The sequence below is a fragment of the Peromyscus maniculatus genome, chromosome 8, assembly GCF_049852395.1.
Source record: "Peromyscus maniculatus bairdii isolate BWxNUB_F1_BW_parent chromosome 8, HU_Pman_BW_mat_3.1, whole genome shotgun sequence".
In the NCBI taxonomy this organism is placed as follows: Eukaryota; Metazoa; Chordata; class Mammalia; order Rodentia; family Cricetidae; genus Peromyscus; species Peromyscus maniculatus.
This window is the reverse complement of record NC_134859.1, coordinates 41,222,783-41,250,674: the sequence shown is the minus strand read 5'-3', so window position 1 is coordinate 41,250,674 and position 27,892 is coordinate 41,222,783. Positions and strand designations below refer to the sequence as shown.

Here is a 27,892-nt window from a genome sequence, read left to right as displayed (position 1 = left end):
TGAGGGCCATTAACTAGCCTTGTCGTGTTGTCAAGTACCTTAAAAGCCCATCTTTCATTATATGGCACTGTTCAAACATGACTGCCAGCCTCCTCCTTGCTCGTTGATCTGAATACACAAATGCAGCTCAAAAGGACAGCATTCTAGACAGAGACGTTCCCGGCTGGGCTGCCAAGTTCTCTAATTCTGACGCCAGAGCAAATACAGTGTCGAGGCTGCCGGCTGAAGGCTGTTGAGGTTACAGAATCTATTCATAGGAGACACGACCCTTCCTGCTCTCAGAGGCTAGAACTGTTCAAGGAAAGAGTGGGAAGGGAGTTGGCCTCCAAAACAGGTCAGTCAGGCCAAGGCCATGTGATGCCCAATGCTGGTCCTGTAAATGACACATCCTAGGCTGAACACAGGGCTCTGTTTGCAGCTGGGACTCTGTAAGCTCTAAGAGATGATGCAATTTGATTTTAACAGTAAAGAGGAGCCCAAGAAGTAAGTTTTGGGTCAGTCGGTGTGAGGACCCCTGGAAGAGGACCCCTTATCAAGGCTCCCATGAGCTTTGCTACTCTATCAAATCTCAGATGGAAAGTTTAGGTCTCACAGAATGTGAAGTGGAAGGCATCAAGTCTCACCTCCTCAGGAGCCCTCTTTGGACCCCCCCCTCCTTTCTGACACCCACAGCAGAAGCACACTCATCGTCTCCTGAATTATCCCCAACACCGCTCGTGCCCCTTGCCGCCCTTCAGTACCTGGCCCAGGATGGCGTTGAGGCGTTCTGATTCACAGTCCACCACCACCAGCCTCTCCTTTTTCTTCTCCAGGTCCTGAAAGAGCATCCGGTATCCTTCCTCTGTGGTCGTCAGGATGTTGACAGCCGTCACCTGCCAGTTCTTCTCTGCAGCTGTATCCAAGACTCTCTGCAGGACTGACAGGCCTGTAGCGGAGGGGCGGACAGAGACATGGCAGCGTCAGCCTTCGCAGGTGACATCTGCTGCTGCCTGCGTTTGAGGCAGCCCACCCCTACTTCCACCAGGCACGTTTAGCTATCTCTCTGTATCCACTTCTGCAGGACTTGTGAGGCTGTCTACACCCACTCTCCCCGCGCACTCACTACTGTTTGCATCTACTTCCCTGGGTGGTCACTGCTGCCTGCCGCCCTATATTCCTGTAGCAAGCTCAGTTCCTGCTGTGTGTCTGAAGGCTGCAGAGGTAAGCACCTGATCTTTTGTTGGTATTCTGTTTACAGGGCATGACAGACAATAAGAAGAACTTTTGCTTAAAAACCCCTCAAAAGGCTCAGATCCAAAGTAAAAGCTAAATTACAAGATTGGCTCTCTTGGCTGTCTGAACTCCCCCGCCTCCAATGTAAAGAGGCATCATCAACAGTACCTGCCTCACAGTGCTCTGTGGATGACTAGATAGGAACGTGGGGTGTGGGCTGGTCTGATACCTTAAGGGTTTTCTAAATGGTAACTTATTATTTGGGGACAGCTGTACTTGGAATGAGAAGAATCCCAGATAGGATCATGTATAGGTTGGGGAGGTTACTGACTCCTAAGAAGGTGGAAATGTGAAATCTGAGTAGAGAAAGTATGCCATGGGTGGTGGTGGTGGTGGTGTAGGTGGTCAGGTTTTACAGCTTGGTCCTGTTTCCTGTTCGTTTCCTCTTTTCTCTTTCTCTGCTTCCTGTGCACATATGCAAAGCAATCAAGCCCAGCTTCCTGCACCTGCAGCCATGTCTTCTCCACCATGATGGACTGACTATCTGACCCTCCAGAACCGGGAACCAGAATAAACCCTTTCTTCCTGAAGATGCTTTGTCAGGGCATTTCACCACAGCAGCAGGAAAGGAACCAATACAGGGAAATTGAGTCATTGTTTATAGAACAGGCCAACCTAGTAGCTAAAGATAGCCAATGAGTCAAATTTGTGAAATTTGGGTATGGCTCCAATAGTTAATATGTTGTCACATAGTAGGTGTTCAGGAAATGTGTTCTGTATTTCACCACTATGTTTGATTAAGGTTGACTGTGTGCGGAGCCTGTTTCTCAGCATGGCTGCTTTCTTCTTTCAGACTCCAAGGTGCCCTTGTTTGTTTTTGCGCAGTTAAGGACCCCAAACTTAGTGTCATGTCTCCATGAAAATGTATAGCTTACATTTCAGGAAGCCAGGCCATGCTGTTGGCAGGGTTGGTGTCTCTCTTAGTGCTCTGGGAGAGGATCCATTCTCTTATCTCTCCAGTTCACGTTTGTCTGCTCTCTCTGCTCAGGTCCTTTAGCATAGGGCCCTTTTCATCTTCAAAGCCAGCAACAATGGTCCAGGCTTCCTCACCCAATCTGACACCAAGTCTTCTGGCTCCCACTCTCACAGGTAAAGACCTTTGAGATTTTACCATGTCCAGTGGAGTCATCTGGAACAACCTTTGTTTTCAAAGGTCAGCTAATCAGCAGCCCTCATTGCCCTGTACTCTTAATCCCCATTTGGCAATAGCTTTCACACATTTTCCACCTCCAGAGACAGGAAAGGGCCATGGAGGTGGTGGAAGTAGGTCTTTATTGTGCCTGTCATAGACAACTGCCTTGCTGGCATGTTACAAATTAATCTTTTGTATGCATTCCATGTCTGATTCCTAGTAACTCCATGAATTTTTTTTTCTACAGTGACTGATATGGCATCAGCCCCCAGGTAGCATCTCTAGATTGATTCTGGTCTGCTTTTCTATTTTGTTTCATTTCCAGCAAAAGTTGTATTGTGTGAGTGAGCTCCATATTTGCTGAACCTTCACTGTGTGTTTGGCACTATTTTGCTGGCTTTCCTCTCTTAGCTCACTGGATTCTAGGGGGTCTGTCTTATTCTGATCCCTCTTTTGAAGATGGACACCAAAGCTCATTAGTCCCTGATCACACAACCAGACAACCGCAGAGCTCAGGGCTCTGGGTTTTGAGGTGGACACAGCCCTTTGCAGAGTGTGGGTTCTTCTGTCAACCTAAAATTTTTTTTTCTGGGGGTACATTATGTTTTTTTCTGGAGTTGCTGCTTCTAACTTAAGCCTTTATTATGGCGAAGGTTGTTCTGAAAGGGACCGTTGGCAGATGGTCCACACCGTGGATGCTGTTAGAGAAGGGAAGGCATTGAAATAGGGAGCAACAAGAAGAGGTCAAAGAAAACAGAAAGAATGGAAGCTTCTGCTCTCTCTTTCTAGGTACCTTCCTTTCTGAACAGCAGCATTTCCCCTCTGCCTGTAGAACCATCTAAATCAGCCACTCTCCTGTCCAAAGTCTCTAAGTTTCTCTGAGGGTTCAAATCCATTTATCTTTTTACACGAGCAATGATAGTGTTCTTACAGGACTGGGCCATGCATAGGAAGAAGGCAGGGCAGGGCAAGCACACACCGTAGGGTTCAGAAAGAAGAGTTCCTGTTAGAGGGTGAGTAAACAGAGAAAATAGGATGTAATACAAAAGAAGCTGAGGACCCTATAGGGAAATGTGATAAATAGATGCACCCCAGGATAAAGAAGCTACAGAGAATAAAAAGTATGGGAAGCAATTGGGAAATGTGACTGCAAAATTAAAAGAGAGCAAGATTAAAAAAGCACCTAGGAGAAAGATGTTGATGATGATCATGGTGGTGTTGATGATGATGAGGGTGGTGGAGACAGTAATGATGGATGATAGTGATGGTGATGATGATGATTACAGTGAGGGTGTGGATATCACATGATAATAGTGATGATGATGATGGCAGTGATGGTAGTGATGATGATGATGGTGCTGGTGGTAATGTGATGATGGTGATGATGGTCAAGGTGATGGCAATGATGACAGTGATGACGATTATCAATATGATGTTGTTAATGATAGTTATGATGATGGTGGTGGTGGTGGTGGTAAAGAAGATGAGAGTGATGACACTGATGATAATTGTGATGGCTGTGGTGAAGATGAGAACCTTGATGGTGATCGTGTTGACAGTGGTAGTTGTTATGATGACAGTTGACAGTGATGATGGTGGTGATGGTGGAGGTGATGATGATGTTCATGATCACAGTGGGAGTGGTAGTAATGTTGATGATGATGATGATGATGATAGTGATGATGATGGTGACCATAGTGATAGTGATGGTGATGACAGTGGTGACTGATGGTGATGCTGATGCTGCTACTGTTGATGGTGAAGATGGTGGTGACATCAGATAACACATATTGAGGATAATATTTATTGTAGACAATGAACAAACATGTTTCAGTCATTATCTCATTAAATCTTCCAAACACACTCTTGAGGTAGTGACAATTCATCTTCATTCCAAGGAATGAAGGAATGAAGGAATGAGGGAATGAAGGCATGGAGAATTTGACTCACTATACAAGTGGTGAAACTGATGGATGAAGAACATGCCCAAAGTCACAGGGCTAGTGAAAAGGGAACCCAGGATTCAGATCTTGGTCTGTTCTATGCTCTATTAATAATACTGTGAGCTGTGATCCACTTTGCTGAAGACCTTGGACTTCCGAGATATGAGAGCTTGGTGAATGGTAGAATGGCTTGATGGCTTAGAGGATAGCTCTCTCAGAGGAGATATTTTCACACTCCGAGTTAAATATTGGCAACCAAGTAATCACCGCACACAAGCAAAGCACCTGGCTTGCTTCCCCATGAGCTCTACAGAGACAGAGACGCATCATTCTTCCTGCTGGTGATTTTTCTCCGTCCCCCAACAATCTCCTTTCCTTAACCTTTAGCTTACCCCGGTCAGCATCGTAAATGTAGACAAAGGTCTGCCACTTGTAATGGTCGATGATGCTAATGAGAGCTTCCTGTAGTTCTGGGCGCAGCTGAAGGACGAACTGATTGGACGTGTCAACGGGAAAACTTGGAGTAATGAAGCACACATGGAGGGCCCCACAGAAGGAGGTCAGCATGTTGACAGTCCTTCGTTCATAAAACCCAAAGATGGCATAGACTCCTTTGGAGAACTGGGAACAGACTAGAAAAGAAGATAAGAAAGGTTAGTGGAGGCTGGGGAGCCTCTCGCTGGATAAGAGTACTTGCTGCACACCATGAAGACCTGCGTTCAGATCCCAGCACCAATGAAAACAGCCAGGCATAACTGCATATGCCTGTAACCCCAGCACTGAGGTGTAGAGACATGAAAAATCCATGGATCTTGCTGGCCACCAGCCCAGCCAAAAATAGTAACCTCTAGGTTCAGCCTTTATATAAAGGGAGTAAGGTAAAGAGCAACAGATGATGACCCCCAATATCCTCCCTTGGCCTCTGAACATGTGCACATAGGTTCACACACCTGCATACACACATGTATACACATGCATACCCCCAATTAATAAATAGAAGATTTTATAAACAAATGGCCAGATGACTCAAATAATCAATTTAACTCACCATCACTTACCATCTGCTATCCAGCCATCCACCCTACCAATCAGCCCTCCTCCCATGCCTTCAAATTCCAATCTGTTCATCAATCCATTGATCTTCCCATCTTCCCATTCTGTTCACACTTTATTTGTGCAAACCCTCATCCATCTGTCTACAGCTAATGTTTATCAGGTGCCTGTTATAGATCAGCGGTATCGTGATTATTGATTACAGTAGCCACACAGCAAAGCACTTTCACATAATTGACTCTTCTTGTCACTACAATGACCATGTTAAGAAAAGAATGACAGGGCCACTTTTTAGAGGGTAAATTGAAACCAAGGATTGGGAGTGATTTTGTGCTGGGGAGACAGCTTGGTGAGTAAAATGCAGACCTTGCAAGAGTGAAGGAAGACAGGGATTTGAACCCTTACAACATGGAAAGCTGGGCACAGTAGTACGTGTGCCTGCAATCTCTGACTTTATGGTTAGATGGGAGGTGGGGACAGGAGAGTGTCTGGAATCTCTTGGGCCAGCTAGACTGTGTATACTGGCAAACAACAACAACCAAAAGCCTGTCCCAAGCAAGACAGAAAGTACGAGCATCTGAGGTCGTCTTCAGACTTCCATCAGTGCGTGCTTACAAACATATGCACACACACAGTTAACAGACATGTTATATATGTGTTCTAGGTCAAGCCCAAGGTGGGTAGATATGTTGACTGTGTGGCCACCTTTCACTTCTTTGTCCCTGACTTTAAGGCAAAGCTTAAAAATGGCTACAGGAAGGGCGGCAGCCTACTATTGCTGCTGACATGGGTTTAGGAACACAAGTATTCCTAAACACCTCGCTCGTCATCTCAGAGTATGTCTTCTGCTGAAGTTTGTGTTGCAGTCCTACATCTTGCTAGGGGATTTCCAGGCCTTGCAGAGTATCAGCCACAACAACAGCTTAGCCTGGCACATGCTCCCACAGGATCCATTCCATCGGACCCCAGAAGGGATGAATACTGGCTTAGGGGTGATTACATTCCTGCTTAGATTAGAATGCGATGGGAACAAGACTAAGGGCGTGGGACCGAGCTGCCCATCAGTCTGTAAACTTCACTTTTCTATCTGATACAGGTTGGAGAGTTCACAGTCCCCTCAGGGAGGGACACCCCTTACTTCATTATGAGAAGAGACCTTCAATGCACAATAACATATTGAGTCTTCAAAAATATTATTTTTTTATTTTATTATTTTATAATAAATAATAAAATAAATAATTTAAGTATTATTGTTGTTGTTAATATGTTTTATTCTTTGAGAATTTCACACATGAATATATTGTATTGCAGTCATCTTCATCCCTGACACCCACACTCTGCCTCTTCCCAGGTTCCCTCCACCCTGCCCCAACTCCTTGCTTCATATCTCCCTCAAGGTGACTTGCCCACTGACTGGCAGATCTTCATCTAGACCAAAACATCATGGATGCCTGCTCTAACCTGCCCCGTGACTGCCCCGAGAGCTGACAGTGATAATCATGGCCTGAACTTTATGCTGTTTGGTATTTTAAATTAATATCCATCATTTACATGCTCTATAATTCCTAGGAAATGTTTGAAGCTTTTTGGATAGTCTATGATTACTCTAAGATTTTTTTTCTAATTAAATTTTAGTGTAGAAAAGAATGGGCTTTATTACACTGGCATTTTCATACATGTGTATTATTGTACTTCGCTCATATGTACCTTCCCCCTCAATGCCCTCTCTTCTCTTGCTCTTCCCACTGGTCCCCTTACTCTCACTAAACAGCCCCCATGTGCACATTTTGAATCCCGAGTCTTTGAGAGACAAAGTATGATAGAAGTCTTTCTCCTTCCTGTTTTCCTCTCTCCTCTCATTAAATTCCTTCCTTCCCTGTGTGGTCCCCCTTCTGCTGCCATGTGCACATGTACACACACACACACACACACACACACACACACACACAAGCACACATCTACATACACACATTCATGTACATACAGTTTTAAATCTAGGTTAGATGAGAGGAAGCGCCGCATTTGTTTTTTTAGCAGTGGAATCCATTCTCTCCCTGAAGCTACAGGAAATTTATCAATTAAACAAACCAAAATGAAACAATATACATTATTTCACTTCCTTGTGGTTCTGAGATTCCCACTGCACAGGGCAAAACTCCCTGGGTATCTGACCAGAACACCTAGTCTGAAAAACTGCCCTGTTGACCTTGCTCAATCTCCTCACTCCCTGATTGGCCATCCTGGCTGTCACTCTGCAGCTCTGGTCCAGTGGGTTTTGTCTTAGGGACTTTGCTCTCTCTGTTCCTTTCTGGCCTGCAGCTCTGTTCCTCTCTACTCAGCAAAGAGTGATCCTCCTCCACAGTCCTTTCTGGGCTTGTCTGACTTTCCCAGGCAGCCTTCACCCCTCCCTCCCCACCAGCGGCCCATCGCTTCCCTGGCTCCCGTTCAGTCCTTTAGTGGAGAGCCGGGGCTGCTGTACACATCTGTAGCCATTTTGTTCCATGCAGATTCTCGGAATGTAATAATTGTTTGTGTCCCAGAGCCAGCAGAGTGCTTGGAACACCATAGGTGATTAATAAATATTTGATGAAGGAGTGCATGCTGGATGCTTGAGGGAAAGTTCACGTGACCCGGAGTAGGTGGTGGAAGGAGCTGGTGGTCTCCTGGACCTCTTTCTCTGTCGCTTCTTTCTGAGGTGGCTTCTTAGCCTCCTCCACTTAAACTATTTTCTCTTTCTGCCTAATGAGACTCACTTTCTGTGCACAGCCCACAATAGGCACTGTCTTTAAATGTCTATTGTAATTACTAGACTCAGGTTTTCCATAAGTATGGATTTTTTTTTTTTAACCAGGGAGCTTGCGTTGTATATTATCCACCCATGTTAAATATAGATTTGTCAAAATGCACAATCCATCTTCCAGGGGTGAGTGTGCACAGGGAGCACATAAACCCTGTTAAAATATTGTAATATGCTCTATGGTATTTTTAGGTATTTCTCTCCCCTTCGGGCAGTAAAATACTGTCCTGTGGCATGAAAATCCAGCTTCCAGACCCATTACCCCACACCACCTTGTGCTTTCACACTTCAGCCAGGTCTCGGGGGTACTAGTGGCTGTGGCATTTTTTTTTTTTGCTAGAACTTTAGAAGTAGAGGAGGGGGAGAAGGGGTGTGGGGAGGGGGATGGTTCTGCCTAAATCCTTAGATGTAGCAGGCCACAAACTTCCTTCTCAAATAACCTCCTATTTTTCCTTCAGCAAATCTCTCTTTCATTAAAGTGGGTGCTCAATCCTTTAGACTAAGAGGGAATATTTTCCTACAGCTCCTTAAAAGGATGCAATGTGGGGGATGGCCTAGCTTACATTTACTTGGGTGGGCCCTGCCTTATAGTCACTCTGAGCTCCATCTTCTTACGTTGGTGTGCTTCCTTATTTCAACTAAACCCCAGGAGGAAGCAAAGGAGAGGGAGAGAGGGAGAGGGAAAGGAGAGAGAGGAAGGAGAGGGAAAGAGGGAAGGGGGAGGGAGAGGGAGATGGAGAGAGGAGATGCATGGATTTGGATCTGTCAAAATAACTAGTCAGAGCAGAGAAAAGAGTTCCATAGAAAAAGAACTAGACTAGATGGCAGAAGACCCAGAGGGTTATCTCTTTCCTTTAATCATTACAAAGAACTTGAGTGACCTTGAGTAACTTCAGCCTTCTCCTGGGAGTTTTCTCAGCTGTGGAACAATGGTTTAGACTCTGTTATGTTCAACTCCTTCAGGCCCCAGCATTCCAGAGTCTGGTCAAATTGACTGGAAAATATTCACTGATTCAACGTTGGAGCTGTTCGAAGCTCAGACATTCAGGAAGCCCCTTTAGTCTTAGAAGATGGTAGAGCCTCAGAGTCTTTTGATTCCATAGGAAGAAGTGCTGGCACTAAGTCCAGAGCCTGTGGAGTCTAGAGTTTCATTTAAGATGCAATGTTTGACCTGGGGTGTGAGTTAGCTCTTTAGCAGAGGATAGATGAGGCCTAAGGCAAATAGAAGGGCATTTGGGGTTGGAGAACACATTCCTGATTCCTGGATGTGACCAGCAGGGGTGAAGGAGCAAGAGTGTTCCCAAGCAGAATAGGGACCCCAATGTGTACCGGCTTAAGCACAGAATCCCAACACAGACTCCACAGCAGGCTGGACTGTGTGTGGGATCTTCAGCATAGACACACCTAGGTAGCACAGTGCCTTCTGGTGGTCATCAGTTTGTGCTGGCATTGGACCACTGATCCAGGGCCAAGAACGTTTCTTCACACTGACTCTCTTTAGCCCACAATGGAAATTACAGACTAGTGACCAGCTCACAGGAAATTTCGGACCTGAGTTCTGCCACTCTGGCTACGGAACCCAAATTCCCAACATATTTGATATACTGAAATGATGGGGAAGAAATAGACTGGCCCACAGGTCAGTTTCAGGTTCTGAAAAGTTCTTTCAAGGGCCCTTCCTCTGGCCAGGTAAAAAGGCATTGCTGTATTAGAGCCCTGTGTATGGATATCTCTCTCTCTCTCTCTCTCTCTCTCTCTCTCTCTCTCTCTCTCTCTCTCTCCCATCATCTACATCCACTAACCTCTGTCTTTAATCTGCATCAACCAATCTCTATCTACATCTGTATTTATTCACCACAGTGTGATCTTGGTATTATTTTATGTCCCCTCCATCCTGGGGAGATCATACGTGCTTATACACATACATGCGCTCTTTTCTCTTCCCACAAATGTGTCCACTGGCCCATTTGTTTGCTTCTAAACAGTCAGCTTCTGCTCCTCACGAGGCACTTATAGGATGCTAGAGATGGGTTGGTGAATTTGGCAGGACCCCAGCTTCAATGATAAACACCGTGTCAGCAGAAGATAAGGACAGTTACTAGGAAACGGTTATAATGACAATTCAGTCTTGGTGTCTATCAAGGATGAGTCTGCTGTTCAGGTGGGGACATCTGTCTTCAGCCTCAAGAGGAGGCTCAGTGGGTAAAGTGCTGGCCATGCACCAAAGTGAGTTTAAACCACCAGGACTCACATAAAAATCCTGGTGTGGTCATGTGCACATGCAGCACTAACCTTAGGGAGTCAAGGACAGGGACCCAAAAGATCCCCGGGGCTTGCTGGCATCCAGTGTCAGTGAATCAGTGAACTCAAGATACAGTGAAAGACTGTCTCAAAAATGAGATGGAGAGAGATTGAGGAAGACACTTACAATATCAACCTCTGGTCTAGGTATGCACAGGTGAACACACACACACACACACACACACACACACACACACAAACGGGGGGGGGGGGGAGAGAGAGAGAGAGAGAGAGAGAGAGAGAGTCACTAGAGATATATAAGGAGACATCAACCAAAATGGGGTGTTAGCTGCAGTCACTGTCCATAAAGATATTCCAGGGGTAAGGAATGGCAGGCACAAAGGCCCTGAAAGACAGAGATGGGGCCATGGGGCTCTGGGGTCCTGCTGCTGTGTCCAGTGCTAGGGCCCCTGCCTCCAGGACGGTTGGCAGAAGAGCAAACCCAACAACCGGAGGAAATGAGAATTGAGGCCGGGACTCTCCTTCTGGGAGACACGGGGCAGGAAAGGCCCCAAGCTGCTCAGTGTGGCAGCCCGGGCCAGCCTTCTGCTCACCGGAGCCCTTTGATAGTCACTCCAGGTCGCAGCACCATCCACTTAGTATCAATAAATCTCCTGGCCTGGCCACTGTGGCTGACAGCTCCCTGCATAGGAGGGATCCCCCTGTATTAGCGGCTTTGTAACTGTCACTTCCTTTAGGGCCTCTCTGGCTGACATGTCTCCTTAGCTCCTGGCTTCAGTCCCTGGAAATGTGTCAGCCTCATGGTAAATACTAGATGATGAGGTGACGGGGACAGCTTCATTTTGGGGGAGGGAGCTACAACATATACATATGGGGGAGGATGTTTAGATGCTCACCCCCCCCGACACACACACACACACACACACACACACACACACACACACGCACACGCACACGCACACGCACACGCACACGCACACGCACACACACACACCCCTGAACAACTCTACCCTCTCAGGTGGGACTTTCATTGAACTCTAAAAATGCTTTATGTCTGTCACTCAGAGGACGGTCCCACCCCCCCACCCCCCACCCCGCATGCTCTGGCTCCAATCCTGACCCATGCAGGATTACTGTCATGCATACACTTGTTCCCACTCCCTCTAAATGAAACCACACTCACTTAGGATTCTGAGACACATTTGGGGGGTCTTGGTCATTTAACGGGCAAACCCTCACCAGTTCCCTGATACAGCCAACTGATGTTTACTGCTGCCAGAAGATTGAGATATTGTGATGACCCGAGACATGCGTGTTTCTAGCCTTCCAGGGGATTCTTAATGACTTCAGCAGGTCCCAGGTCAAGGGGAGTCGTGGAGGAACCTGAGGTGGCAATAGAGAGCCAGCCAGCTACTGAGAAAATGGTCCTACTTGCCACAAGAGCCAGTGCTGACTGAGTGCTGGCCACAGGCCAGGGTGTGTGCTGTCTTTCCAGGTAGAGTAGCAGCCCATCCACCTGCTGGGTGCCGGGGGGGGGGGGCATAGAGCAACTGCAGAGGGTGAAGCCGACCGGGGTACAGGATATGGCACAGCCCGGGAGGTGGACAGGGACCTGAGTACCCAGGGCCTCTCAGGAACAGGTCAAGCTAAGCCACCCTGCTCTGTGCCAGTGTTTCTTCCCTCAGCTTGTTGGCATTTCTCTTTACCCAGCCCAAGAGCCCATCCTCCTCTGAGCAGCTCTGAGCATTTACTGTCCAGCTGGAGTACTGCTGACTAGGCCCAGGGGGCCAATGAGATGTGACTGTGTATATGAGGATGAGAGTTAGAAGAAGGCCAGGTTCACTGGTTGTGGGATCTACATTCACTGTGTGGATGTCTTGTTGAAAGCAAGGGGAGAGGAAGACTTACTGAGGAGCCAAGGCTGTTTCAGAACTCAGCGGGGCTCATAAATGTCCCCAGAGAGAAGCTGACTGGGTGCTAATTGCTCTCCATCCTGAGATGTACTGGAAACATCTGGATGACGGAGTCCTTCTCCCCTCCCTCCTTCACATCTTCATCTCATCCCTTCCTTCCTCCATCTCACCTCTCTCCCATGCCTTCCTTCTTCCTCCCATCTCTTCCTTCCTTTCCTCTTTCTCCTGCCCCAGCTCTCTTTCTCTCCTCTTCCCCTCTCTTCCTTCTTCCTTCCCTCCATTAGAGCTTTCCTAGTCATTAGAGGTGTGTATGTAGCTCTACAGAAAAGAACCTTCTATTTCTTCTTCAGTCTGCTCATCTGACAAATGTCCACCAGACTTGTAATATGTGCTGGGCAGAAAGTAGGTGCCAGATCCCAACAGGCTGTGACAGGTCAGCAATGCAGGTGGTGAAAGATTCACCAGACAGCAAAAGGAAGAAGCGCAGAGTTGATGAGATACAGTGTGGTCTCCTGCAGTGGGCGAGTCAGTGGAGATGCTCTACACAGAGGCATCTTGAGGACTGCCTTTATGGGGGTCATCATTCTATGTGAATAGCAGGGCAGTGTTTCAGTGCCATAGGCTTATCCAGGTTAGTAACAGTTTGTCCTTGAGGCAACGAGTCTTTTTCTTAGCCTCCTATCCCAAACCAGCATCCACAGCACAGGGATGAGCACTGGATACACAATCTCCACTGTCATGGAGCCCATGCTCCAAAAGGAGAGAAAGCTACCACAAATAGAGGATCATTCTGGATACTGCAGGTGTTAGAAAGAAAATACAATGAGACCAGGAGAGGGTGGCCGGGCTGCTTCTAGCAGGTGGTCAAGGAACCCCTCTCTATAGCAGCTGTGACTGAGTTGAAAAATGATCACGGTGAAGAGCTGGTTAGGCAAAAGGCCAGAGGAGAAGCTGCATCCAGAGGGGCAGAAGACCTGAACAGGGCTCAGCAACAAGGTGTGACTGATACTAAATGTAGGGAGAAAATAGTAAGATAATAAGAAAGCACAAGAAAGGTCTGAGCTGGAGCTCGGTGGTGCTGTACTTGCCCAGCATGTATAAGACACTGGCTCCATCCTCAGATTTATGTGTGTGTGTGTGTGTGTGTGTGTGTGTGTGTGTGTGTGTGTGTGTGTAGAGATAGAGACAGAAATAGAAATAGATATAGATAAATGACAGATAGATAAGTAGATAGATAGATAGATAGATAGATAGATAGATAGATAGATAGATAGATAGATAAGTGCACTTGCATGTGTGAGATCGTGTCTCCTTCATCAGATTAGTGTGTCTGTGGAGATAGATGGATATAGAATACACACACACACACATGCACACTTACATGTGTGAGATGCTGACTCCATCATTAGATGTGTGTGTGTGTGTGTGTGTGTGTGTGTGTGTGTGTATGTGTGTGTGTGTGTAGAGGAGAGAGGTGGCATGCAACTGCATAGCATGTGCAGACCCTGGGTTTTATCCTCAGGGATATGTGTGTGTGTGTGTGTGTGTGTGTGTGTGTGTGTGTGTGTGTGTGTGTGTGTGTAGTGAGAGAGAGAGAGAGAGAGAGAGAGAGAGAGAGAGAGAGAGAGAGAGAGAGAGATGGAAGATGACTATGTGCACCTGATATAGAGAAAGGGTGGAGTAGCGAGGATGAGGATGGAGAGAAGGCAAGCTTGTAACTGTGTGCAGGGCTAAAAGATTAATGCTCTTCAAGGTCTAGGGTACTTAGTGTGTGACTTGGGAATCTGCAGCATTCTCGCTCTAGTTTGAGAAGGTCAGCTCTAGCTCATTTCACAGTCTTCCAACTCTATGACTGTATAGTGCAAGCTATAGGACAAGAGACACTGTGGATGGAAAGGCTGTCCTGAGTCAATGGGAGTTTGAAAATGGGAATGGGCACATATGACTTACACATAGCAAGCTTCCAGCCTAGGAGGCTCTTGAGTTCAAGACTCACAGCCTGTCTGGCAATTTACAGGTTCTGGCTGGGCAGCCCTCCTGCTTCCTGGTCTTTACCACTCCAAAGCCTTTCCACTAAAAATCACACTCCTGTGCCCACAGAAGTAAGTATCTGTGAAGTTCTGTCTAAGACACAGGCTTTGCTAGTGTGAGTTCTTTGAAGACAAGAATGGAAATGGAGGGAGGCTAACAAGATGCAAGTGTGTTGGGTGGCTACAAAGCCTCAGAGAAGTCAGAAATCGTAGCATCTCCAGAATCAGAGTCAAGATGTCACAGACATGCTCTTCAGAGTGTCCCCATTGCCCTAGTCACTTGTGTGAACAACTTCATACAGCTTAAGATTGCTCAGGGCATGGGCTACCCAAAGGGCCAGAGGAAATGGGTAAGTAGACCTTTTACTAGAAACGGCAAAGGTAAAGTGCAGGTACTGTGAAGCAGAAGTACATACCAACCAACAGATAGCTTCAGGATCTCACACTGCTCTCATTTCATAAGTCAGAGTCCAAGATAAGCTAGGAACTCCATAATGACTCATGGTTCTAAGCACTGAGTATTCAATAACACGACATATCTGATCCTATCATGACTATCTGTACCCTGTGGGCCGAGCTCTGAGATAGAGAAATGAGTGACATACACAATGTCTTGCCCCTTATAAAGGCTGCATTATTCTTTACAGCTCCTGTGGGGATTTGCACACTGATTATACAGTATTTTTAGTAGATGGATGAATGAACAATTGCAGACAACTTGCTAATATAGATATAGATGCTATGTTTAAAATTTGCGTGTGTGCATGTGTGTGTGTGTGTGTGTGTGTGTATGCACACACACACATGTAGAGGTCAGAGGTGTTTTCCTTGGTCATGCTCTATCTTAAATGTTGAGGCAAGATCTCTTCCTTTGAAACTAGAGGTCACTGATTGAGCTTGAGCCAGGGATCCCCTGTCTCTGCCTCCTGAGTATTAGGGTTATACTTGGCTGCTATGCCTGCCAGACATTTATATGGGTTCTGGAGATCTGAACTCTGGTCCTCATATGTGAGTGGCTCATGTTTTACACACTCAGCCACCTCCACTGATTTCAAGGTGTGTTCTTGACTACTGACTCCATCCTTCCACAAAGTCTCTTGCATGGGATGGACTCATTGGTTACATATTTTCAAATGACTTTCTGTGTATTGTCTCTTTTTACCTACAACGGAGGCAAAGCTCTACTGAAAGTAAAAGCCTTTCAAATCTGCTGATTTTCTTGATGCATAAGATACACCGAATCCTGTGCATATCGGCTAAGGAATAAACACATGTATGCCTGGTGATGCCTCTTTCCCATGTACTTCTAAGGGAGGTCATCATCTCCATTCATTGGTCTGGTGGGTAGGTATGCAGGGTCTTGGATGTGTCAGCCAGCCCACTCTAGGAGGTCACTTCTTGTCAGCTTAGAGTGACAGGATGAAAGTGCTCCTCTCAGGCTGGTCCTGGAACCCAGCCAAGCCTGATGTATTCCACCCACAACACCCAGTCTCCTCAGCGGTGCTCCCTAGGCATGGAGGTTCACATCCCCTTATGTAACTCAGCCCTTACGATGTCAAATGGGTTCGGAAGGAAGGAAGGATTTGCCCACTCTGTGGATAACTGCGTGGCAGTACTGTACACATATGGACTGTGATGGGAAGGGAGCCTGTCAAGGATGGGACATACAATGCACACTGTCCCTGACTCATCACCAACTCGGGAGCAGGAACTCACAGGGTTGTAGATTTCAGTACTGAAGGTGTCTGGGCTTCAGGGACTATTTGACGTAGCAAAATCCTCCTACCAGACAGCTGGCTGATCAACTGCACTTTAAGCTTTATTTAATTTGCATGTGTTTAGAATATGCAAAACTTGTGTCAAGATTATCATTGGTAGAGCCTCTTATCTCCTGTGATGGAGATAAGATGTTGTCTGCTGGTGACCTTGATGTTCCAGGTGTCTGGTACTGCCTGCAGCAACACCATTCTTCTTATTTATCACTGTAGTTATATCATGAACCCAGTATTTACTATGGGTCTAAAATTTTATCACTGTGGTTATATCACATACCCAGTGTTTACTATGGGTCTAAAATTTATCACTGTAGTTATGTCTTGGACCCAGGGTTTACTATGGGTCTAGGTAAATGTGTGCTTTCTCCTCCACTCCCCTCAACAGTGCTGTGATTCATTTTTTTCTTTTTCCATGTATGATGAAGCTGAACTCAAGGAGATCAGTTAATCCTCTGTGATTCAGTCTCATGATACAGGGCAAAGCTAGTGTATGAGTGCAGATCTGCCCTACTCTGTGACCTGTACTCTGAAGGCATGTCAACGCAGCCAGAGCTTTCATTCCTGTATCACAAACACAGACAACTTCAAACAATCACAGTGCCACTGTGTACCAACACTATGCTCTAAGTACATTCTCTGAATACTAATTCAATAAGTTCTAATGAGAAGGGGGCGCACAGGGTAGAACCAAGGGCCTCACGCATGCTGGGCACTCTAATTTCCTTCCTAATGCTGTGATAAAACATTCTGACCAAAAGCCACTTACAGAGGGAAGGATTATCTCATCTTACACTTCCAGGGTACAGTCCATCACTGAAGGAAGTCGGGGCAGGAACCTGAAGCAGAAACCACAGAGGACTGCTGCTCCCTGGCTCATGCTAGGCTGGCTTTTTCTTACAGCCTAGGGCCATCTGCCACAGGAACAGTAGGTCAGGCCCTCCTACATCCATTTATAACCAAGACCACCCCTCATATACATCTGCACAGACTAGTCTGATCTAGGCAATTCCTCAACTGAGAACATCTTCTCTCAGATGACTCTAGGCTATGGTAAGTTGACAGTCAAGGATAACCATTACACTAGGCAAGAACTCTATCACTGGGAAACCCCCTTAGCCCTAATACTAATAATGAAAGATATAATTACTGCCCCATCTTATAGATAACAACCTGAGCTTGATGGACCCACCCAAGGTCACATAGCCATTCTGTAGAAGAATAAGAATCCAGCACCGTGGTTCTATCAATCACAGACATATTATGTGACTCAGTTCTCACCCACCCATTTCCTCTCATAGACACCCTGTGCGTTGAGCAAGGAAGGAGAAATGACTCCTGAGTCCACATATAAATGAGAAAGGAGCCCGGGACCATGGAGACAAGTCTGACCCCAGATCTCTTTTTGATGGTTTATGGTCACTATGGTGACTAAAGTATGCTCTTTACAATATAAGGAGAGGAAGCAAGGGAAAGGGACTTGAGGGGGGTCAAAGTTCATGAATGGCATTTCAGTTACAAGAAGGTTGCCTCTTACTGCCCCCTGTGTAAGTGTCAATAGGTCCTCTAAGCTCTCAGGTGGATACCAGCTGTGACCACACACAGGCAATATTGTGGCAGATCAAGTATAGAAGTTCCCAGTTCCAGATTTCTGTCCCGTGCCCTGGTGGGAAGCGTTGTCATCAAGAACCCGTGACAGTGTCCCCTCAGCTGCTGGTCTGCTCTGCTGAGGTGGCAGAGGAGACCCAATCTTGAGTGGAAATGCATGTTCAGAGGTCAGTACAGAAAGCGGCTATGTGCCAGGGAGCATGAAGCATGGTGTTTGCGCCCTGGGAGGCCAACGTGTGGGCGGGTGTGGGAGCCATTCAGCTCCGTGAGTTGAAGGGCTGGGTCTGCAAGCCAAGCAAGGAGTTCTCGTTTGGAATCAGATAAGGGCTGGGATGGGAAATGGACCTCAACCAGGATCTTTCTTCGGCTGAGTTCAGGGGCAAAGGTTCGGGGCTGCAATCTAAGATGGGGTGAATATTCGTGATTCCCATGTGGGGCAGGATTTGGAATTCACTACAGGGCTCTGGTGGGGATCATGTCCACCCAGCTCTAAGAACTAGCTTGTGAGTCAGCTAGAAGACAAAGAGGCAAGGATATCAGTCAGGGAAAGGGGGCTGGGGGAGAGACCAGCTTCCTAACTATCTCTCCCTTTGGCTCCATCACCCTCAATTCCCAATCACTAAGCATCTTTTGCTGATTCTTTAAGGAATTATCACTGTGAGCAGTGCAAGGTAAATCATTCATTAAGTACTTCCTCTTTGGCTGTCTTAATTCCCGTTTTCTGAGTGAGTAGGAAAAAAAAGGCCTCTTGTTTCTTATTTGCTATTCTCTCCCTGTGAAAATCATACTTGCAAATGCACCTTCCTTGGCCAAGCAGCAAGCATGCATTGCAGCGCACACCTGCGTATTTGATCAGTGCCTGTCAATCAAGGCCAAAGTTTCCTAATGCCTGAAATGACAGCCTAAAGGTGCCCTGAACAGTGAAATTCACCTTCTACCTAGAGATCTGTGTGAGGCTGGAAGGGCAAAATGGAAGCAGTGAGGCTGCCAATGACAGAAATTTCCTGGGTCTCAAAACTAAATCACATAATCAGACCCAAATCCTTCTTGTATATATCTGAATTCACTCCAGACTCCACCTCGGTTGATTTTCCAGTTGTGAACACTAATCAAGTTAAGGGTGCACGTAGAAGAAGGATGAATCATTTTCTTTCTGCAGAGAAGAGTTTGCCTGTAAGTCTTCCTATGCCTAAACTTTCTCTTTGAATGGGTATAAAGAATTATGGGCTACAGACTCTGGCTTTCTCCCAGCTCACACACCCTACACCTGGGCTTCACACTGGTCATTCTCTTATTGTTTTTTTTTTTTTTTTGGCAACTATGATTTAGCATTTGTGTTTCAGGACTTCTGTACAAGACCCCTTGTGTAGCATTCACAGTGCCCTGGGTTCAATTTCTAGCATCACATAAACAGGGAATGGTGGCACATGCCTGTGATCCCAGTATTCAAGAAGTGGGGGGAAGAGGATGAGGAGTTCAAGATGATCTTTAGATATATAGTAAGTTGGAGGCTAGCCTGGGCTGTGTGAGACCCTCCCCACTCATTCCTTATATACCTTACTCCTTTTTTTTTTTTTTTTTTTTTTTGGTTTTTCGAGACAGGGTTTCTCTATGTAGCTTTGCGCCTTTCCTGGAACTCGCTTTGGAGACCAGGCTGGCCTCGAACTCACAGAGATCCACCTGGCTCTGCCTCCCAAGTGCTGGGATTAAAGGTGTGCGCCACCACCGCCCGGCACCTTACTCCTTTTTTATCCTTCAAATCTCAGCTTGAATGTTCCCCCCATTTTATTATCTATCTTAGTTCCTGTTTATCTCAATTGTAGTTTATTTCTAACTTTGTTTTGTTTAATTTTTAAAATTTAATCTCAAATTGTCCTCAAGGACAGAAGTCACTCTATTTTATCTATTGTTGAGTTCTAGCCTTTACCCAGGGCCAGGCACTGGGAAAACACCACAGTGCATGTGCTGAGAGGAATGAGTGGAATGGTGGGTGGGCAGATGGAATGGATGGATGGATGGGTGAATGGATGGGTAGATGGGGGATATAAGGATGGAAGGATGAATGGGTCGATAAATGGGTAGGTGAATAGATGGATGTGTGGAGGGATGGATGGATGGGTGGATAGATAAATGCATAGATAGATGGATGACCAAACAAGTCACTGCATCTCTCTGTGCCCTTAGAGAAGTCACTTTTCTTGGGAATTCATTTCATTATTTGTGGGGTGGGATTCAGGTGGCTCTCATGCTCTGTAACTTTCCCATTGCACACATAGAACTTTTATGGAAGGGTGAGTTGAGGCATAAAAGCAGGGAGCATGGGTCGCCAAGCCTTGGAAAGGAACTCAGATCTGGACAGTTATCAGATACTGTAATAGAAGCCCCAAAGCTCCTCAGCACTCTGCATTTAGTGCCTTTTGTACCAACAAGTGAACTGTTTTTCCAGGTTTCTCAGAACATGTCAGGAAATAGCTTCACCTGAGAAGCAATACAGGGGCCTGGGATTTCAGGAGAAATTCTGAGAATAGCAATGTATCTTCTTATCCTGAAGCATCTTTTTTCCTGTGCCCCATGAAAATGAAGTGCCCTGGAGTGTGTGTATGCAGGGGAGGGCTTCAATTTAAATAATCTCTGAAGCAAATAGCAAGCAAAGACAGAGAGGAAGGAAGACACAGGCATATGTGCTATGGAGCAGGTAAAAAGTTGGTGGGAAGCAGCGTAGGGGAGCTATGCTCACTGTCTTACTTTTGTGTGACAACCCCAGAGAGCTCCAGGTAGCAGGAGCTCAACTCATGTTCTCAGTTCCTCTCCAAACAGCCCACACTGTGGCAGAAAGGGAACTGCTTCCTCTCAGGCCACCATACTTCTACAATGCTCCTCAGAATTACCCTTCAACACACGGAAAACTGGCACATCCTTTGAGACCCAGCTAGATGTGGATTCCCATGGAAAGCCTTCCGGAAAAAGTCATTCCTCCCTTCCTGTGCTGATGAACTTTCTCAGCATTAGTCTTTAGAAGCCCATGAGTGTAAAGGGAAAGGCTTGCTTCTGATCTGCTTATAAAGTCCCTGAGCTTAGCTCTGACGTTGACATAGGCACACTGATGGATGTGTGTTGATTTGCTCACCTGTGATACCAGGGTGACAACACCCACTTACATGCAATGAGGCTCAAAACATGGAGTCAGATTGCCCAAGACCTAGACTCACTGTCAAGTATGGTGAATAGGGGAGTCATTGTTTTTTTTTTTTCAAATGGTGCACCCAAATATGGGGTGGGCAGGAAAAGGTAGAGTCGGCCCTTCTCTCCATGACCTTCCTGGGTTTCTACAGCTTGCTCTGAGTTGCACAGCCAGTAAATACCAAACAAGAGAAAAATAACCAGCTTTCTGGATCCTTGTAGGGATTTCCCTCTATGCAATCTCAGAAGACTTTCAAAAATTAACTCGAAGTTTGGCTATATTAATGGCTTATCCCCAAAAAAACATGAATAGAATTTATTTTTTAAATGAATTTTAACAATATCATTTATTTATCCTTTGAAAATTCCATAAATGTATGTAAGGTACCCTGATCATGCTCACCTCTACCTCTTTCCACATACCTTCAACATGTCCTCATCCTGCTGTCATGTGTTCTCCATTTTTAAAAAAAAATCTACTGAGTCCAGTCAATGTTGGCTATTGGAATGTTCACTGATCTTGTTGACTTGATCTTACACAGGCAGCCACAGCTGCAGTGAGTTCCTAAGCACAATGGTGATGTCATGTCTGGAAGACACCATTGGGTACCTAAGTGCAATGGTGATGTCATATCTGGAAGACACCATTGGGTACCTAAGTGCAATGGCGATGTCATGTCTGGAAGACACCATTCGGTACCTAAGCACAATTTGGTGATGTCATGTCTGGAAGACACTATTGGGTACCTAAGTTCAATGGCAATGTCATGTCTGTAAGACACCATTGGGTACCTAAGCACAATGGTGATATCATGTCTGAAAGACAACATTGGGTACCTAAACACAATTTGGTGATGTCATGTCTGGAAGACACCATTGGGTACTTAAGCACAATGGCGATATCATGTCTGAAGACACCATTGAGTACCTAAGTGCAATGGTGATGTCATGTCTGGAAGACACCATTGAGTTCATAAGTACAATGGTGATGTCACATCTGGAAGACATCATTGGGTACCAAAGTGCAATGGTGATGTTATGTCTGAAAGACACCATTGAGTTCATAAGTACAATGATGATGTCACATCTGGAAGACACCATTTCATGACATTCCTCCTCACACTCCAGCTTTTACATTCTTGTCTCCACACTTTCTCATGATGTTTCCTGAGCCTTGAGGGAATGTGGATGCAGATATAGATGTCCCATTTAGGGATAAGTACTTGATAGTCACTTGTTCTCAGCACTGTCCTGGCTTCTTTTACATCAACTTGACACAAGCTAGTCATCTGAAAGAAGGGAACCTCAATTGAGAGAATGCCCCCATAAGATCCAGCTGTATGGCATTTTCTCAATTGGTGATTGATGGAGGAGGACCCAGACCATTCTGGGTGATGCCATCTCTGGGCTGGTGGTCCTGGGTTCTATAAGAAAGCAGGTTGAGAAAGCCATGAGGAGCAAGTCGGTAAGCAGCACTCCTCCATGGTTTCTATATCAATCAGCTCCTGCCTCCAACTTCCTGCCCTTTTGAGTTTCTGCCCTCACTGCTTTTGATGATGAATTGTTACATAGAATTGTGAGTGAAATAAACCCTTTCCTCCCCAAGTTGCTTTTGGTCATGGTGTTTCATCACAGCAACAGTAACTCTAACTAAGACAAGCACTTTGACCTTGGTACTGTTTTGAGTCTTGACATTGACTGTTGCTGCTCACTGCAGAGAGAAGCTTCTCTGGCCAAGGCTGAGAGCAGAACTAATTGGGCATGATTTCCTTCCTGTGGAGCACGACTCATTTCTAACTACAAACAATTGGTTACCCTGATAATCTTTATGCCACTACTACACAGTGGATACATCTTGCCTGGTGGGCTAGTATTATAGCACAGTTGTGTGTGTGTGTGTGTGTGTGTGTGTGTGTGTGTGTGTGTGTGTGTATGTGTATGTATGTATGTATGTGTATGTATGTGTGTGTGTGTATGTATGTATGTATGTATGTGAATATGTGTGTATGTGTGTGTATGTGTATGTATGTGTGTGTATGTATGTATGTATGTGAATATGTGTGTATGTGTATGTGTATATGTATGTATGTGTGTGTATGTATGTATGTGTATATGTGTGTATGTGTGTGTGTAGGTATGTCATGCCACAGCATGTATGTGGAGGTCAGAAAATAATTCTTGGGAGTTGTATCTTTCCTTCCACCATGTATGATCTGGGGATAGAACTCAGTTTGTCAGGCCTATGTACATGAGCTTTTCACTGCTAAGATCTCTCAGCAGCCTGGGATTTCTTTTTAAGACATCACAAATTAAAAGGCTAAGGAGATGGCCCAGTCAATAAGCTGTTTGATGTGTAAGCATGAGGACCTGAATTCAGATCCCCAAGGGCTACATAGAAGGCCAGATGCAAGGGGTACATGCCTTGAAGTCAAGAGCTTGGGAGGTGGAGACAGAGCATGCCTGGACCCTGGTCAGGAAACTTGGCTGACTCAGTGAGCTCCGGGTTCAGGGAGAGAGTCTCTCAAAGAGCAAGATGAAGAGGGAGTGAGGAGAACACTTGTGGACCACTGGCTTTTACACACACACACACACACACACACACACACACACGTACTTGCACATGAATGCACATACACACACATCACAAATTTTGCAGCTGGGCATGGCAGTGAACATCAATAATCTCAGCACTTGAGAGGTAGACACAGGAGCATCTTGAGTTCAAGGCTGGTCTGGACTACATGGTAATGCACTGTCTCAAAACTACAAAAGCAAAACAAAATAAAACAAAAGGCATCACAAATTTAGGTAGGGCAGTGGAACTCCACAATCATGCTTTATGTATCTGTGAGTCAACCATCTGTAGATGGAAACTGGTTAAAGTACATTTCTCCTATAGTATGTGTGTACAGACTTTCTTCTTATCATTTCCTGAATGATACATTATTACAGTAATTTGCATAGTGTCTATTCTGTATTCAAGGCACAGGAGGATGTGAATCAGTTATATGTAAATACAATGTTATTTACATAGAGGGCTTGCTTGTTTGCTATCCATGAGGTCCAAGAACCAATGTTGCTTCCATTTCCCATTTTCTCTGCTCCCACAGCACAGGGCTCTGTCTCTGCTCACACACAGACCTAATTTATGGGAGCTTTAACTTAATGGCTTCATCCCTGCCACACCTCACTTGGTGTCCCTCATTCCTCCTGGGAATGCCACACAACACCCACACCTTACCTGGTGTCCCTCCTTCTTCCTGGGGATGTCACACAGCAGCTATACCTCACCTGGTGTCCCCCCTTCCACCCTGGGGAAGTCACACAGCACCCATACTTCACCTGGTGTCCCTCCTTTCTCCTGGGGATGTCACACAACACCAACACCTAACCTGGTATCCCTCCTTCCCCCTGGGAATGCCACACAACACCCACACCTCACCTGGTGTCCCTCCTTTTTCCTGGTGTCCCCCCCTTCCACCCTGGGGAAGCCACACAGCAGCCTGAACTTCCTCTTGGAACCAGAAGTCACTCATTCCTAACCGCTCTCCAGAAGCCCTCAGGGTTTTTTCCTCATGCTTTGAGTGCAGCTTCTACGCTGGTGGTCAGAACCACACGCCCTTCCTTCCACCATCTGTGGTTCCAGCTCTGTGGCATCTAGAGGCCTTTTTGGTCCAGCTTCCTCTGTGCTCATCACTTCCCCCACCTTTGCTTGGCTGCCTTCTTCCTTTACTTCAAGGACTGCCCTAAGTAGGTCACACTGCTGTTTCCTGTCACAGCTCTTTACTCAAGTCATAATTACAGCAGCAGCCCTTTTATCTCTGCAATGGGGACAGCAATTAGATTATTTGAGAAAGACGGTTAGACCAGAGAATCACAGAAAGCGATGCATGACAGGGATCTTTGTTCAGCTTGGAATGCCTAGGTGCACCTGCATTCGACGATCTTTTGATGTCCTGGGAGCCTGGAGACATTTACAAAATAAACGTAAGCTCAGAATATATTTTGTGCTTTTCCTCAACCTTTAATAGTTGTCTCACATATAACAAATGTTACAACATTTTCGGTGATTCTTCTAAGAGCCATTCAAAAGTATTCAAATTAGTTTCCAAAGAAATAGGTGTTTTTTGGACTCCATTTCTCTGGGGTTCTCCTACTTCAGTTGCATTGCCCAAGGACAATGGGAGGACAGAAGTAGACACAGGTTTGGAGTCAGAACTGTTGCCCTCCACACCTCCAACAACTTTAAGAATCAAAATGGCAGGCTGACAGAGAAGAGGCCATGTGATTTCAGCACCCTGGGACATCAGTTTGGGCACATGGTGACGTCAAACACTGTGAACTGAAAGGTTTCCCTGTGGAGGGTAAAGTGAAACTCTTTAGTTCCGGGAAGCTAAGGAAACTTAGGAGGCCCAAGAAACTCATAAAGTTACAAGATTCACAAGGCCCCGCCCAAATGTTACGTAAGCAATGAGTAATTGCTAGGGGGTAGAAATTCTTCAGTGGAACTGCCTACAAGTTGTTCAGAAAGCTTCACAGACATGGCTTTAGCAAGTCATCACCCATTATGGGGTGAAGTTCTTTTTTTTGTGACTCATCTGTCTTTGAGTCACCCATATTTATTCTAGTCCCATTTCTGTTGCCGTGTTAAGTTGCCCTGACGAAAGTAACTTAGTGGAGAAAGTAACGTAGGCTAAAATATGTGGGGACATCAAACATGGAGTCTCCATGTGCTAGGCAAATTAGCTCTCTACCTGTCAGCTGCACCCCCAGCCTCAGCAGAGACTTTTCCCTTGTTCTCATTCATCTCACAGTTCCAGCTTACAGCCCATCATAGCAGAGAGCTCAGGCCAATGGGAACATCAAACATCTGCTAGCATCACACACACAGTCAGAACCAGAGGGGAATGAATGAACACATGTATGCTTAATGCTCAGCCAGCTTTCTCTGCTCATATCCATTCTAGGAAATTGTGCTGCCCACTTCCAGGCTGGATCCTCCTGTATTAATGAAGGCAATCAAGACAAAACCAGAAAGTCATACCCATAAGCCAACTTGATCTAGACCATCGCTCATTGAGACACTCTTCCAAAGCAATTTTAGGTTGTGTCAAGTAGACAATACCATCACCGTGTGCCCCGAGTCACCTCCATAAACTCATTAATTCACTGAGCTAGGCCTGGGTGGGTAGAATCGTTTCTTTGGTCTGCTCTTGGTGCGCTGTCTGGGGTGGGTAGATGTTCTCCTGTTCCCCAGGAAAAGTCACTCAACAGTGGAAGGAATTGCATAGGGGCTGATGAGAGATTCCCCGTCAATTAACCAGAGTGCTTGGCTTGTTGATCATGTGTCCCCACTTAGGCTAAAATATATGGGAGCATCAAACATGGAGTTTCTGTGTGCTGGGCAAACTAGCTCTCTACCTGTGAGCTGCACCCCAGCTCCAGCAGAGCCTTTCCCCCTTTGCTTAGCATCCCTAGCTGATGTACAGTCCTGCACTCGGCATTGAGAAGTACCGCAGACACCGAGGGAACTGATGATGGAGTGCACTGTTTTCTCCCTTAAGAAAAGAATTCTGTTTCTTTCTATGTAAGAAGGCAGTGCAAGCTCATCCATGATCAGATCCTAGCTCCGTGAGCACCTACAGTACATTTCAGATGTTTCTTGTTCTTTCCAGGTTCCACACAGACATAGGGTCACACATTACTGACCCTTCCACCCACACCACATGATTCCCACCATGCCATGCCACTGTCTGTCTTCCAACAGAGACCACTTCCTCGTTCTAAGGTGACTGTCCTCCAGTAACATGCCCGTCCCCTCCTCAGTCTCCTCCAGGATGTATAAAGCAGAGGCAAGTCTGTCTATGGGCTGTGTACTAGAGCCACGGAATCTCTGTTGGATGTCACGGCGCGTCTACACAGACCTGGCACTGCTCTGGGTGCAGGTGAGCTGAGATGGGCAGTTCACACTCGCCTTGCTCAAGGCTTTAGGTGAAGCTTCTTTCTCTTCCAGTGTTCAGAGGGAGCTAAGTGCTTATGGGAGGCCTTGGGAAAGGCCTGCATGTGTCCTCCAGCTCACAGAAGCCCTGTGTACACTGGAACAGCAGCCATGTGTTAATAAGCAGTGGACTTCCATTTCCTCCATCATCTCAGGTAAATGAGGGTCTCCTGGAGGGGCTGGGCCACCTGGCTACCCATGCAGCAACAGAATGCACAGTGATGGTGGCATCCACTGTCATTATTTATATTTTTTTCCTGGATACTAGCATGTCATGAGCCTTTCAACAGGGAACTAGGCTATACATTTTACATTTGTTAACTTGTAAAGTTTGTAGCAGGCTTAGAGGGTCCATGATTTTATTGCTGTCATTTTACAAAAGATGCTGAAGGGCAGGTACTGTATGGGGACAGTACAGCTATCATTCAAACCCATATGCTTCTGGCCACACACTGTGAGTCCTTACCACCATGTGCAATTACCCTGCAGCATATCTATTACACTAACATTTTCTGAATAATTAACTCATTGATTCCATGTCACATACAGCCCAATACAGGACAACTAAACTCCACGTTGGAGAAGGATTTCTACTGGGAGGAAGGAGACAGCTTCCCAATCACTAATAAAGAGGGAGGGAAGTGTGCTGAGCTGTAGAACAGAACTCCCTGTGCCTGCAGATGGAAGAGCACCTCCTTCTCAAGAGGAAAGGTCTGGGTCCACCGCCAAGATGGGGGGTCTTGAGGGACAAAAACATTTTCAAAAGTCCAAGGTAGGCAGAATATGCACACGCATACACAGACGCTCTCTAACCTGTCCTCCGTCATACTGCCCATCATCACTCTGTCCTGCCATCCTTTCCCATTGTGCATGCTACATCTCACCATCCTTTCGGGCCACAGCTTCCCATAGATCCCTCACGCAGCCTCAGA

General features: G+C 46.1%; 1 protein-coding gene across 3 annotated transcripts in view; it reads right to left on the bottom strand.

Moving 5' to 3' along the window:
* The window catches only part of Gria1 (glutamate ionotropic receptor AMPA type subunit 1), a 337,003-nt gene that overhangs the window by 153,520 nt on the left and 155,591 nt on the right, over nt 1-27,892 (bottom strand). For all 3 annotated transcript variants that reach the window (XM_006984888.4, XM_006984887.4, XM_076542378.1), the window contains exons 3-4: nt 4,740-4,979; nt 741-925 (exon numbers count right to left, since the gene is read on the bottom strand). In XM_006984888.4, the coding sequence (XP_006984950.1) occupies nt 741-925; nt 4,740-4,979 (425 nt within the window). The remainder of the gene's footprint in view (nt 1-740; nt 926-4,739; nt 4,980-27,892) is intronic.